Here is a 15,069-nt window from a genome sequence, read left to right on the forward strand (position 1 = left end):
TATACTGACCATAATTCTGCAGTAGAGCTGAGTAGAGCGCTTGCATGGACACAGGGCTCTTATATTATTGATGCGTGAGGCATCGCAACCTTGTAATTACGTAGGCAGCGATTGAACGCCTCATTATCCGGAGTTTCTGATTTGGCCATTTAACAAGAATTTACAACCACGCGGAAAATGTATAGGGTAAAAGATTGTAGGTACTACTTAATGAAATAAAACTTAATTTTATAATACTATGATAGTTCCAAAACTAGCTCTATCTCTTTTTTGCACTTGTCATAGACATAGAACAATAACGTCATAAGCAAAGGATGGCACTATTAGCTGTCAAACTAAAGTTTTGACAAACAAATTCGGTACCACCCTGGTCATCCGCGTCTGTCTGGGCGGGGTGAAAAAAGGAGCCAATGAGTATATCTCCATTACGTCAGACAAATGCGATTCGTGCACTCCATAAAACAAATGCAAATCTATTTTTAATAAAAACTACCACGAGGGCTTGTCGAAGTTTCGATGGATGAAAAAGAAAAAATATAATTGTGAAAGAAAAAGCCTCTTACCAGTTATAAAATACTTTATCTAATTCACTCTAGTACTCTTGTTAACACAATAATCTCCGTTGAACTCCTTTGTTGTAATTATTTATTCTCCATCGCGCCTTCCTCCTCTAAATGTCAATTTCTTAATCTTTCTTCGCGGCAAAAATCCGCGGGATGGCGCGGCGCCACCGTCGCACCATTTGTTTTTTTTTTAATACGAATAACTTTACGCAATCGCTAACAATTGTTATAAAAAATCAATTTCGTACGAGTGATCTTATATGAAACATGCCTGAGTTTGCTAAGTACTTAACTACTTACTTTCTGTGTGGCAACAGACTTCTGGGTTCAATTAATACTATATTTATAATTATTATCTCTAATATCTAATTAAATACTGTACCAATGGTTATTTCAACAGCTTCCAGTGTAACCAATTAAAGGAAATCGGAACTATTAATAGAAAAAGGGCTAATAAGGAATTTATTTAGAAATAAATAATGATAATATCTGTATTATTAAGTTAAGGTATTTTCATATGTTTGACAATTAATCTTGATCCTTTGTTAATAAATTGGCAGGTGCAACCAATACTATTTACTTACCTATTAGCTACTGCCATTGTGAGTGTTATTCATTTCATGAAATACAAGCCCAATTCTGCTTCGGTTCAAGTGTCGAGGTCTAAGGTTGTTTGAGCCCATTGTATGTTAATTTTGAGGACTGTAAATTCTTATATTTAATTAACTGAAGCATATCACTTGCCAGTAATTCTCTTTTATAGAATATGACCTGGAATAGAATTTATTGTGGAAAATAACGACCGTTAAATAAATTCACATTATGTAAGTATATGAACATATCAACGAATAATCGAAATAGTACAAATCGCCCTTTCCAGTAGCTACAAATATTTTAAATTCAGAATTTTCCAACTTTGGAATGATATCTATTGTGATATTTGATATCACGTTGATTTTAATTGGTATCAATTATTATAATCAATATGCAAGGTGCATACAATACAATATACAGGTATCTAAATAGGGCATAATTCAATAATGTTTTATTAAAGTTAGGTATGTTTATAAACTTACAATAACCTATACTTATTGTGAGTTTATGAACATAATTAAATCCATAAATTGTGTCTGCGTGGTCGTTATTAATTAATATTATATTTATATTTACTGTTTTGTTAGATTTGATCTACCCACATAGTTGATTGAGTAGTATTAAACGAACAGGGGGGTTAAAAAAATCCCATTAAATCAATTCATCTAAAAAGGCAATATTGCTATTTGACATTTGTTTGCATTGCACACTTTTATACCCGGAAATATAAAATTCCAATATTGCTTCTTTAGATGAATTGCTTTAATGTGGCCTTTTTAATCCCCCAGCTCAGTGTAGTAAAACAAAACTAATCTCATCTATTTAGTCCAAGTATTTGATTTAGATCTTTAGAGAGACGGGATTTGAGCAATTAATCCAAAACAAAGAACTTTTTGTAGTTCTTTTCTTCGAGAATAAGATCATTAATTTGATTGCACCTTTCTTAAAGTACACAACTTCGTAAGTGTTTATAGATAATGACTTATTTGGTAGCAAGCAGTATAAATTGTTTAGCAAGTTATTTCAACGTACGTCTCCTATTTCGAATCAGTACGTTATGTTATTTTACGAAACAAAATCATCGACCTAGGGCCTTAACCAACTTGGAAATGATTATGAAAATTGAGAGTGATAAATATATGGGATTATGTCAATGCCATACATTTTTGTCACTGTTACTATCATTTGTCATAATCGTTTGCTATTTGACTAATTTTCCATCAATAAACTTCTTTAGACAGATATGATTCAGACTATAAATAAACTGACTATAATTAACTTCTATGATAGATATTTAGAGTATAAATAGAGGATATGTGTTAAGATTGACAGGTTGGCCATTAATAACTCTAAATATTCTCAAATGACACCATAATGTTTATTTTTATTCGGAACCGTGATATTAAGAGCTATAAATATAATTATATCTATTCTATAAATGCAAAGATCATAGAAAGATAATGGAAAATTGTTATTTTGTAGATAAATATACACGTAATATGTGCGTTATATATTCTTGTAATTCTGTGCGGGAAGGATTGCCTTGCATTGAATTGTAAATACAAGAAGTCGCTTTTAGTAATAAGGACGCACATTGCCAAGTGCAGATAGATAAGTTTTACTGTAACTGATTCCTTGTTTTGATGTAAAAAAGTACTACTATTTGTATTGTATTGTACACACAGAAACTAGTTCTCAATGGGCACATCTACAAGTGATCAGAAGATATCTTGCAGCCACTTGTGTTATGAACACGTAATATAGATAGAGTTCTTGCACCGTAGGTAACGTGATTAAGCCCTCTCCAATAAATAGTGGTCTATGTCGCTTGTTACATTGTTCGGGAAGATAAGCAGCTAAACGAATTACTTAGGTATATAATATAGGGAAATAAATGTTACCTTAGTGTGGGAGCGTGCAAGGCGGGCGGCCGCGCGCGGTTCACGGTTGACAGTGTCCACGATGACTTCGCTTCCATTGTTTCACACATTACTAATGACCCACACGATTAAACTTTTAAGTAATCTTTTTTTATATATTCAGTTCTTTTACCCCAATCGATCCCACCAAAAGAACTTTCACTCCCCATATTCATAAAGACCGGAATATAAAAAACATGCAAACCTAGCATAATTTTCAATATAAATTAATATTTTCATAAAATCGAATGTTGGATTCATATTATATGTAGAATAGAAAAGGTGAATTTACTAAAGGTAACTTTATATAATGTAAGATTTATATAAAGTTACCTTTGATATTCTCTAGTTCACCTTCATTACGGAATTTTATTTACTAGAATGATGTATGATAATTTTAAATCGTTTATCATGCAACCCTTTGAAAAGATTCAAGGTTTATTGAATTTTATATTAAAATCAAATTATTGTTTGTGTAGACTGATCGATAATAGTGTTTACTTGAATACAGAGGTAATGGAAATAGGTTTATCGTGTAAATTTATAATGTATGTTAAAAAAATCACGAGATACAGATCGATCTCTTTTCAAAACTCACATAACGCCGCCTTAGGTGGGTTTTGTAATATGAAAGAATATTATCGACTTTCTTTCTGTTTAAATATAGCTATTTATACAATCTATGTATAATATAAATTGCTATGCGTTAATTGATAGGAAATCTTTGAACTTATAATAGGTGCTTAGTTGTTATTAAGGTCGTTATTTTGGTGTTCTGATGGAGGTGAGGATATAGTGAATATCAGTTGTAGGTATAATAATAATATATACATATATATATATATATATATATTTGATATTACACAGAATATTATTGGCATTTGTTATGAATTGTTAAAATGGTAATGCGCTCGATGACCTAGTCAAATCAGACACTCTTTGAGAAATATAAAAACAATTGTTTATATGCATCATTGGCTTCTTTTTCAAGTTTAGTATTAAATTTAATTTATCTCTGACCCGGTCATCCACTCAATTATTAAAAGTAATTATAATTATATGAAATGTTACATTATGTGCATGCAGTGATCTCCTTTAAGTAACAGCCTCCGTGGTCCAGTGGTTTGAGCGTTCAAATCCCGGTGGGGACATATCACGAAAATCACTAGTTTTGTTATAGGACATTACAGGCTGATCACCTGATTGTCTGAAAGAAAGATGATCCGTGCTTCGGAAGGCACGTTAAGCCGTTGGTCCCGTTTACTACTTACTGATGTAAGTTAGTAGTCGTTTAGTATGACCCATGTCAGGGGCCTTTGGCGGCTCAATAGTAACCCTGACACCAGGGTTGATGGGGTTGGTAATCCACCTCACAATCCACACGATAGAAGAAGAAGAAGTAATGAGGCAATTGTATTTAAGCATATATTTTGTATATTCTTTTTGTAATGTTTATTGTACTCATTGTTGGAGAATCAAATAAATAAATAAAATAAATATTATACTTACGTCTACAGAACATGTTCTCTCCCGGGAATAGAACGAACACCGATGTTCTCGTTTGTCTTAGATAGGGAGAACACATTTAATTAAATCTGACTAATTTGGAATCGAACGGAATTGTATAAGCATTTGAAAATATTTTTTCTGAATATAATGAAAAGGGGCGCGATTTATCTTTTATCGCGTTGAAACTTTAGGTATACCTATCAACATTTTAAATGGACTAAAAGACTATCTGTTACACGTATTTTTGTCTTTTGTTCAATATTAGTTCTTCTTGTCGTTTCGATGGAATTCAGATTTTTTCAGCCCAGTATTTTGCCACCCGGGCAGCATTTTCGGTGGCTTTCGTCAGCTCTTCTCGCGTACAGGTATCAGGGCACGCGGGGCAAGATGTCAGGTGAGCCATAGTCTGTGGCGGAACACCACACACGCAGCTCAGGTCCGATCCGTCGAGAAAACTCCACTTGGACAGGTTATCTTTACTTCGGCCAACCTGTGTTCGGAGTCTATTTAAAATTTAATATCAGTTGAATTACTGGGATTATTATGATTCGTTTTTTCATTCATTGTTAGTATAACCTATCAACTTTCCGACCATGACTTCATCCACCTGGACTTCGGTTATCACTCCATCCCTGAAAATTACCCTTAGTACGTCCTTGGAAAGAATCCCATGTCCGTCCTTAAGTTTCCATGTAAATCAGTCTAGCAGTTTAAACCTGAAAAGTATACAGGCTGTTAGTGACATCGTAAAGAAAACTTTGAGGGAAGATTCAGACCATGTAAAATTTATGAAATGCAAAAGTATGAAACCGAAAATAATTAAATAAAACACTAAAATTTTCATGAATTTTCCGACATGAAATTCCACTTGATATCAACTCAGAATCATGGTTTGAATCATCCCCCTCAGTATTCGTTACGGTGTCACTAACACCCATGTTTACTTGTATGGCTACATGGACGTACCTACTTGTACGGGGTGTAAGTGACATCGTAACAAATACTGAGTGGGATGATTTAGTACATTATTCTGAGTTAATATTATGTAAAATTTTCCATCGCAAAAGTATCATGAGCGGAATCATCTACCTCAGTAGTCGTTTCGATGTCACTAACGTCCTGTATAGATAGAGACGGCCGCAATTAGGGGGTGCGCCAATAACCAACGTTATTTTTGTATTGAGGTCAGTGGGTACTACCACCCCCGAATTTTGCTTTAAACCATATATGTTTTTTTCAGTTTGACCTGTTAATTGATATACTTTGTACATAGGTACGTGATTGCTAGATTATACCCTATAGGTACATAATTCTGACATTCGGATTACTCTGTATACGGCTCGTGACTGTATTGCACTTTAGGTCCCCGATACCAACCCCGCCGGCGTGGTCGACGATTTTCCTCATTCAGCGCTTACCGCTATCGACCCGCTGGAGCCGATTAATTCTTTCAAATATTGTTCTCTCAGACACCCTTAGGACAAATGGAGAGCCCTCAGCGCTCGCCATTTGTCCGGCGCAGTAGTTGCCATTTGCGGCAAATCTACAATTAAACACATAAAATAAAATTTTCTTTTTTAAAAGTCTGTTAAAAGGCCACTTTCTAATGGCTCTATCAGTCAATAATATAATAATAATAACTGTCTTAAGGGGCCTCTACGTGTTGGCTTCGGCCCCACACACGCCTTTCAAAAGTCCGGGACTCCGTAGGCCCGAGATATGGAATCGACATACAAATAATAATAATAGTAACAGGCATCATTCGGGGTTTAGTTTAGTTTAGGAAAACATAAAAATAAATAAAACATCTGAATAACGACAACGGCAGACATTAAACATTTTATTTTCTTAACAAGTAGGTAGTTTTGTCAAAAACTATTCATAAATATGTTGTCGATTCACATATTTACAATATTTAATGTATAAGAATTACAGTTATTAAAATACACATTTACTTTATTTTATACATACTAAATGCTCTTTATATAGTATCTAACAAAACTATAATGTCGATCAGTACAAGAATACCTACATACAAGTAGACGTAGAGAGAGGGAATTCTGTTTATATTTGTGCAAATATAGAAAACATCAAATAGAATCTAAGTGTCTATTGGTATCAAATGTATATACATATAATATTATCGATTTTATAGTAATTTTCTCTATTACAACAGGCGAGACGATTGTCTTACGTTTTGAGGTAATAAGCAGTAGGTACTTAAGTTTTTTTTTACTTATTTATCCTCATAGCAAAGACCTTTACTTTTAGTCCGATTCAAATATGAATAATGCTGAAACAACTCATATTACTTAGTGCTTGACATTCATTATTATTAGGTTCTGATTTCTGTTGAATTTTAAGGTTACGTAAGCGGTTCCAGTGAAAACGTGATCACGTTAGTGTGATTTATTTAGAAGAAAAAAAACCTAGAAAATGTATGTAGAACAATCCCTTTCGAAGTCAACGGATTATAGTAAGTTCGAATGTTTAAGTTAATGGAAATTCATAGATTTTATTTTGTTAATTGATTCTCTAGAGGAATAAATATATTTAAATTCATCAAATCAAATCAAATATACTTTCTTGCACAGAACTAAATTTCAACAATCAGAAATAACATAACAATACAATTTGGGCAGCCTTATTGTTCATTCATGTGTAAGTAAGTATCATATTTTATTTGTATAAAGTACATATTTATTTTGTTGTCTCGCCTAATGTAATGGAAAATCACCATATTGTTCGTTCTATAGGTCTCTTTACAAAGGATATCTACTTAATTATAATAGTGCGATCAAACAAAACAGTATTATACATTCATTTTAACCCGATTCAGGCACACACTATCCCTGTTTAAATTTAAAGTAAGTAAGTATATTGTTTGGTTGACTGAACATTTGATTTTGATTAAGTTTCATTGTTTTGACGTGATAATTTGGTTTGATCGTTTAAATCACTTGTCCATGTTATTGGAAAATTTTATCAATATGGAAACGGTTTTGCTGAACGGCGTTCAACACTATTTTTCTCATTGTCGAATTTTTTTTTTTTTTTTTGACGTGACTTATTGTAGATTTGCCGCAGATGGCATTAACTACTTGGCCGGACAAAACATTGTCGAATATGACCACAAATCTGAATCAAAAAGGTAAGATAAAAATTAGAAGTACCTACGTAAGTATATAATCATCGAATTTTAGAGAGCTAATGGTTCTGAAAGATACATTAAAGAAAATAACCCTTCTATCTTTTTGCGTTGATACCTATTGCATCTGTTTGTGGTCATCGTACTATATCGTTTTTATTGGTTACTTAAGTAATTGACTAAAAACTTTTTGATAAAAAGTTGTTATGAAAAAAACAATATTATTCATTATTAGATGAAACAAATTAGGTACCTACCCAAGGTTATTGATCAACAGAAAATGATGGATTGAAAAAATAGTGTTTTATCGTGTCTATGACGTATTTAATGTATACAAGGAGTCTTGATGATTATTTATTCGAGTAGGATTTGATATGATGATTTATTCGAGTAGGAGCCATACTTTGAGGTGATTATAATAATTAATATATTGACGAGTACTTATATATATTTTTAGTTTGAAAAGAAAACTTCGAATTATGTATCGAATTGACTTCAAAATAGATAACTATTCCGTGGACTTTCACACGGCAATCTACGCATTCGAATTGAGCGCATCATGATACCAAACGGAAAGTTTTCTTGAGGCGCATGTGCCAATAAACATGAATAACATTTTGATTGCTGATTTGTATATTTCGGGATATTTCACGGGCAAATCGATGTTGTGCCCCAACAAACATTCCAGTACCCTTACACCCACATTTTACGTAACCTAGGCTTAAACAACAACACTTAATATGTTCTATGGACAGTCTGTTTACCGCTGCTTCATTCGCAGCTTGATCTCTTTCGTGTACTTGTCTGATTGTACCGGGTAGTACTGTGTTCTGTTCTCCTCGGAGCTGCCGGTGGCGGCGTCCGGGGTGGGGGGCGTGGGCGTCTCGCTCGGCGACTCCTGCGCCGCGCAGCACGACGGCCCGCAGAATTTGCGCTTCTCCGGCACTAGCGACATCTCGATGAAATTCGGTTTGCTCCTATCTGAGCGAGGATTGCTATCAACGTGGTCCCTCTTGTTCTTGAAGTCCACTGTGTACTTGTGGTGGCAGCCGTGCGTACGGCACATCTGCCCCGCTGTCGGCATCGCTCGGTTGCAGTAGTCACACACTCGGAACTGTTGTCCGTCTATGTTGATGATCTGCTCCTTGCTGTCAAGCCTTGTTGCCTTGGTGTGTATTGGCGTCTCATTTCGTGTAGAGTTACCTGAAAGAGAGGATACATTATGTATTCTTTCCAATAGTTTTGTCTACGAGTAAGTACTTTAAACATTTCAAAGTTTAGGCACACACTTCATTATCGAAATTTTGATTAGCATAATCTGACGCGACTGCTATTTGTTTAAAATATGATGAACATAATATTTTACCTGTTTGAAATGAATACTAATAATGTTTTTGTTACTTTTCAATAAGAAATAAAACGATAGGTAGGTACCTACTTATATCTTGAGCTATAATGACCTCATAATATTACCTAATACTTGTTAGTTATACCTTTTCGAAAAGTTTTAATACCTTGTTGGTTTGAGATGAAAATTGACCCGTTCCTACTGTTTTCATTAGTGATCGAAGTCAAAGTTATTAGATGAAAAAGAAAGCTAAGGGAAATCGATATAGCTACAGTCCAATCTAGCACTCACTCCAGCATAGAACCACAAACCTTTTTCAGTGTATTTAAAGGAGAAAATAAAGATGCTCTAAGGTAATTTGTCGTGATAGGAAAGGATAGAAGCGTAGATGGAATGCCTTTATCCAACGGAACATATTATGGAAGGAAGAAATGGACCCAATTCGGTTTGAAAAGATGGTGTTACGACCTCAACGAGGCATTACAGGGATTAGCCGTAGAACAGAGTCAAGTGGTCTTTGCCTAGTACTGGGATCAGATACATTTGATATAATAATATGGTTTATATTCGATACCTGAGTTGATAGTTCCGTTGGAGTTGGGATGTCGGGCAAAGGCGATGGCGGTGTACGAGCAGCGCTGGAGGGTGCGGCGCTCCTCGCGGCAGCACCAGTGCATCATCGTGTTCTGAACCAATCAAGATACGTATTATGATAAGTGACGTCATTGAAAACGGTCCATTACACACTAGACACTACTCCAGTGACGTTTGTCAATCAAAATGCTATTGAAATCGAATGCTCTAAGGAACAACACAGCATACTAACTATTAGCTCCCCAGTTTCTAATTGGTTTGCCTTTTGTTCTAAAATGTTGAATTCTGGCGCCACTAGTGTTACGGTCTTACATAAATTTGAGGAAGAGGTACTGAGCTGCAAATCGTCAGAACACAAGGTCATTTCTTTACTAAAACTCTTTGTAAGTAAATAATTTTTCTTTTATCAAAGTAAAGTTGCTTTCTGAAATATTTCTAAAGAAAATCTCTTACAAGAAGTTAATAAAAGATTGTTTTCAGTTAGCAGTATTTTTAGACGAAGCTTTTAAAGTATAATATAACTGGTAGGTATGTAACATAGGTGGTTATGATTACGAAATTAAAAAAAAAGCCAAATATACAGGGTGTTAGTGACATCGTAACGAAAAAAAAAATGGAACGCCTATTTTATTGTACTAAAAACGATGGTGGGTGTTTTTCTTGTCGCAAATGTTTAATTAAGATTTTCAATTTTTACTGTGCCGCAATGTAAGTCGAACAACGCGCCACACAGACGCTAAACTTACGCGCGGCTACGTTACGCGTGCATGATACGATGTTGATATCTAGGTAGGAGTTTTCATTCTCTTGTATTTAGATGCTTAGTGGTTCAACGTTTAAAAATGTTGTTTGTTAAAGTAGAACACCTACTGCCACGATTTTTCACGCACGGTACCTACCTACCAGTTATTAAAACGTTCCTAACTTATTAACAATAAAAACCCTACTCTTGCCTTACCTTAATTGTTATTCCTTCGGATGAAGTACCTAGGTAGGTACCCTAGAACATGTCACGTCACGTAGGTATGCAACATCGCGTTTCCTCCGCGGTAGGTAGGTATCACACGCACTCACAAACACAACACCTTGCTGCTTTAATAAACATCAACAATCTTCCATACTTTTGCGCAGTAAATGGTCTATGATCTATCATCATAGTCGACACTACTCATTTACAGAATGAAACAAACACTCACAAACACGAAAAAAATATCCTCGAAAAACATCACGCGATTCGGGTCAAGCTTAGTTTCGACTGAGCGGAAGCGCGCGGCGGCGGCGTTAGCGCAAAGCATCAAAGGCGCCGACTAAGGGCGCCGACGACGCACTGGCCGCGGCCGAGTCGAGCCGACGACTAGAGAGAGAGAGAGAAGTATGTTTATGGTGCAAGTGACAGAGAAAGAAATAGTATCTGTTCGTATGCCTACTTTATTGGCGAGCGTTGCCCTTGACCCGTGCGCCGGCTATTCACCTGCGCATAGCTGAAGTTGTAGATACGTTATTATTATTATTGATGACATTGATAAAATTTAATAATTAGTAATTTTTATTTGTTTATTTTAAATGTGCGTTCTATGCAGCTTAAAACACAATATGGGACTGAAAAAAATCTATTTTTTTTATGAATTTGGCGACAGGAAACTTCACTTGATACCTATCAACTCAAAGAAATACCTAGTATCTGTTCGTAATGCCTACTTTATTGGCGCGCGTTGCCCTTGATCCGTGAGGCTATTCACGTCCGAGTATCCATCAAGACAGATCAAACAAGCCCTAACTCGGAGGTCTTGCGTCCCAGGATCCTTTAATTATGTCTTAGAACCTTCTTGGCCTATGTGGTCCAGTGGTTGAGCGATGGGATGCGGAGGGTCCGGGTTCGTATTCCGGTGGGGACATATCACAAAAATCTGTTTATAAGGCCTTTGGTTGGGACGTTACAGGCTGATCACCTGATTGTCCGAAAGTAAAATGATCCGTGCTTCGGAAGGTACGTTAAGTCGTTGCTCCCGTCTACTAGGTACTTATGTAAGCACGTAGCCGTTACATGAATATTGTACACAGAACAGGATAGGTTTAATTAGTTCTTTACTGATGATTTAACAATGAGATTTAAAACCACGAATAACTTAGTACTTAGTACCTCGGTACGGTACCAACATGTAACAAGAAAAATAAGATCACTCCTCTCGGACAATTTTTTTCTTTGAACATGCCGACATTGCCTACGCGGCGGAGTTGCCGAACTATCGATAGGTAGATTATCAATTGTTGAACTTGAAAATTGTCTAAACTATCGAAAGTAGTGATAGTACATTTAGATCGATACTAGCGATAGTACCGATAGGTCTTTGTAACAATAATGGGTATTGATCTAAAAGATCTATCGATAGGTACCTACTATTGGTTTTTTTTTAACTAGGTATCGATAGAATATCGATAGGCAACACTCTGGCGGAGTGTCCGCCCAATTCTAGACGCGATCTCGCTCGATTTTTGTGTAGCGAGGTTTTGCGTAGGTACTTACATACTAAGTTGGTGGATGGTTGACATAGTAGGTAACTAATTACCTAATCTGTGGTGGTTGTGTTAGTTGGTTGTTAGTTATTCTAATGACAACAAAGAATACAATTATTTACTGTTTCAACTGTTTTAGGTAGATAATGGCCCTGATTCCTATGAGTAAATGAATGAATAACCCGGTCGAATCAAAAAGGTATCTCGCTGGTAACTTAATTCTGTCGGTTGTTTTAGATTTCTGCTTAAAATTGACGTGTATTCCATAAATTTTATGCCTGTTGATTATCCGTCCATTTAAGAATAAGAATAAAATAAATTTATAATTTACGATAGACAGAGAAAGAAATAGGATCGGTTCGTAGTGCCTACTTTGTAGGCCGCGCCGCCGCCGCGCCGCCGGCGTGCGGCGCGGGGCGCGCGGAGCGGGGCGTGCGGAGCGGGGCGCGCGGCGCGGTGCGTGTGGCCGTTGACCCGTTCGAGCAGCTGTTGTCTCCATTACATCGAAAATTTTCGATAATTTGTCATTATTGTTTTTTTTATTGAAATTTGGGTTCTATGCAGCTAAAAGCACAATATGGAATTGAAAATAATTAAAAACAAAACTCAAAATTTCATGAATTTTGCGACGGAAAATTCCACTAGATATTAACTCAGAATCATGGTCTGAATCATCCCTCTCAGTATTCGTTACGATGTCACTAACACCCAGTACAGTTTATAAATCGTAAAAATGTTGTTTAATCCGCTTCCGTCAAATGCGTCAAATGGCTACAAACTGAATTCTTTATGAACAAATTAAGGTTATGGAATACTCTAATCCAACAATATACAACGCAAGAAATTACGTCGCCAAATATTTTATTAAGTAAGTATCGCTTTACCATTTAGGTTTAATCCTGTTAGTAACTAAAAACCAGAAAAGCAAATGTAATAAGTACGTATAAGGAATGTTTACTCTGAACAGGGCAGTCCCAATAGAAAATATTAGGTAAATATCAAAATACAAACCTTAAACGCTTCCCGGAATTTGTTGGACATGATGTGGTAAAATATGGGGTTGATGCAAGTAGACATGTAGTAGAAGATCCCTGAGATGTATGTAAGGGTTGAGTAGACGAAGAGAAGGACGGGGGAGCGGGCCAGGTGGTTCTCAGCTGTTCCGTAGATTGCTACCAACCGCTGAGCATGGAACGGCGCCCAGCAAATGAAGAACGCTACCACCACAGCCACTGAAAGAAAAACGAACTTTAAAACAACACACAAAAGTAGTTAATGTTGAATTTATCGTATCATTACTGCAGTGCACTACTAGTCTACATTCTGTTATAATTTTATCCGATAATAATAATCTACCATCGCAAGAACGTTGGATAAGGAGAATAGACGTAAGAAACTCCTCAATCAACATAAGGTCATCCCGGTATCCTGTAAGTAAAGTAGATTAAAGAAGATTTCTAAGTGCATACTATCCTAATCTACTTTTAGCCACTTCTTGTACACTTTGACCCAACCCTTGATTTGATTAACCACCATTTGCATCTGTCTTACAATTCTGTCTCGTATTTTTCTATTTGTTTTCTCCATAATTATATTATTTTACACTCTTTAGTTAGGATGGTCGACACGTAAGGTATCGTGTCAGCTTCACTTTCTCGTGCGCGTGATTCGCCGTAACAAGCATAATGATCTGATAGTAATATTTCTGTAGTTTCGGTATGATTTTAGTAACATCGTAGCTATGTATAAGTATATAGAAAATATGAGGATAAGCTAATTATATCTATGCTTAAAGTGGAAAGGGTGTAATGTGCGTGGGAATCAGCGGAAGGTGACAAAGTTTTTGCGTTAAAAATAAAAAAGTCGAAACTTTCCACTCACCCTATTTTTACTTATTCAATAAATCAATACTAGACCCAACTTGTTTCATCACATTATATGCAAAATTTAATTGCAATTCATCATGTCAGTTGTAATTCGAAGTATATTTTTCTCAAAATTAAAAAGAAATTATATTTCCAACAAAATTAAAAAGAGCCGAATCTGCGGGCTATTATCTTCCAAACCGGTAACAAAGAATAAACAGACAAAGACAATGAATGATAAAGGAACAAAGTGAAGATAGATGAGATTTTTACGGCACTGAATAATTATGAAGATTTTGTCATCATTATTGATTTTCCATTTATATGGGATCTTTGTTTCCACGGGCTCGTTAGCAGGCAACGCTTTGATTAAGTACATTATGTAATCTTTAGTACATTTATATTATATTGTATCGTAACAGCCTCCGTGGTCTAGTGGTTAGAGCGTTAGGCTCACGATCTGGAGGTCCGGGTTCGATTCCCGATGGGGACATTGTCGAAATCACTTTGTGAGACTGTCCTTTGTTTGGTAAGGACTTTCACGCTTGAATCACCTGATTGTCCGAAAAAGTAAGATGATTCCGTGCTTCGGAGGGCACGTTAAGCCGTTGGTCCCGGCTATTAGCCGTAAAAACACCTCCACCAACCCGCAGTGGAGCAGCGTGGTGGAGTATGCTCCATACCCCCTCCGGTAGATTAAGGGGAGGCCTGTGCCCAGCAGTGGGACGTATATAGGCAGTTTATGTTATGTTATGTATCGTAACATTTCTACTTTACTAAACTTGTATTTGTTTATCTGTATTGCGATGCTTATAAGAATAAACCTTCTTTTTCTTCTCATTATACAGCATTGATTACGTTTGCGTAACAAGAGCTAAGTTTGAAGACATAGAAACGAAAAGTAAACGTGACTAATAATAAAGTAACAGCTATTTATGATTTTCTTGACTATTTTTTTTTGTTAATGTTTTAAATGGTGGCACGTGGACCACATTTCTGCATACTCAGCCTACAT

At 35.9% G+C, this 15,069-nt stretch overlaps 1 protein-coding gene across 2 annotated transcripts in view; it reads right to left on the reverse strand.

The window, feature by feature from the left end:
- Window positions 1–6,398: 6,398 nt before the first annotated feature.
- Window positions 6,399–15,069, reverse strand: part of LOC126368568 (pyrokinin-1 receptor-like) — a 43,259-nt gene continuing 34,588 nt past the window's right edge. For both annotated transcript variants that reach the window (XM_050012612.1, XM_050012613.1), the window contains 3 exons: window positions 13,201–13,421; window positions 9,656–9,767; window positions 6,399–8,936 (listed from right to left, as the gene is read on the reverse strand). In XM_050012612.1, the coding sequence (XP_049868569.1) occupies window positions 8,494–8,936; window positions 9,656–9,767; window positions 13,201–13,421 (776 nt within the window). In that variant the 3' untranslated portion in view covers window positions 6,399–8,493. The remainder of the gene's footprint in view (window positions 8,937–9,655; window positions 9,768–13,200; window positions 13,422–15,069) is intronic.

This window comes from Pectinophora gossypiella, chromosome 7 (assembly GCF_024362695.1).
Source record: "Pectinophora gossypiella chromosome 7, ilPecGoss1.1, whole genome shotgun sequence".
Classification (NCBI taxonomy): Eukaryota; Metazoa; Arthropoda; class Insecta; order Lepidoptera; family Gelechiidae; genus Pectinophora; species Pectinophora gossypiella.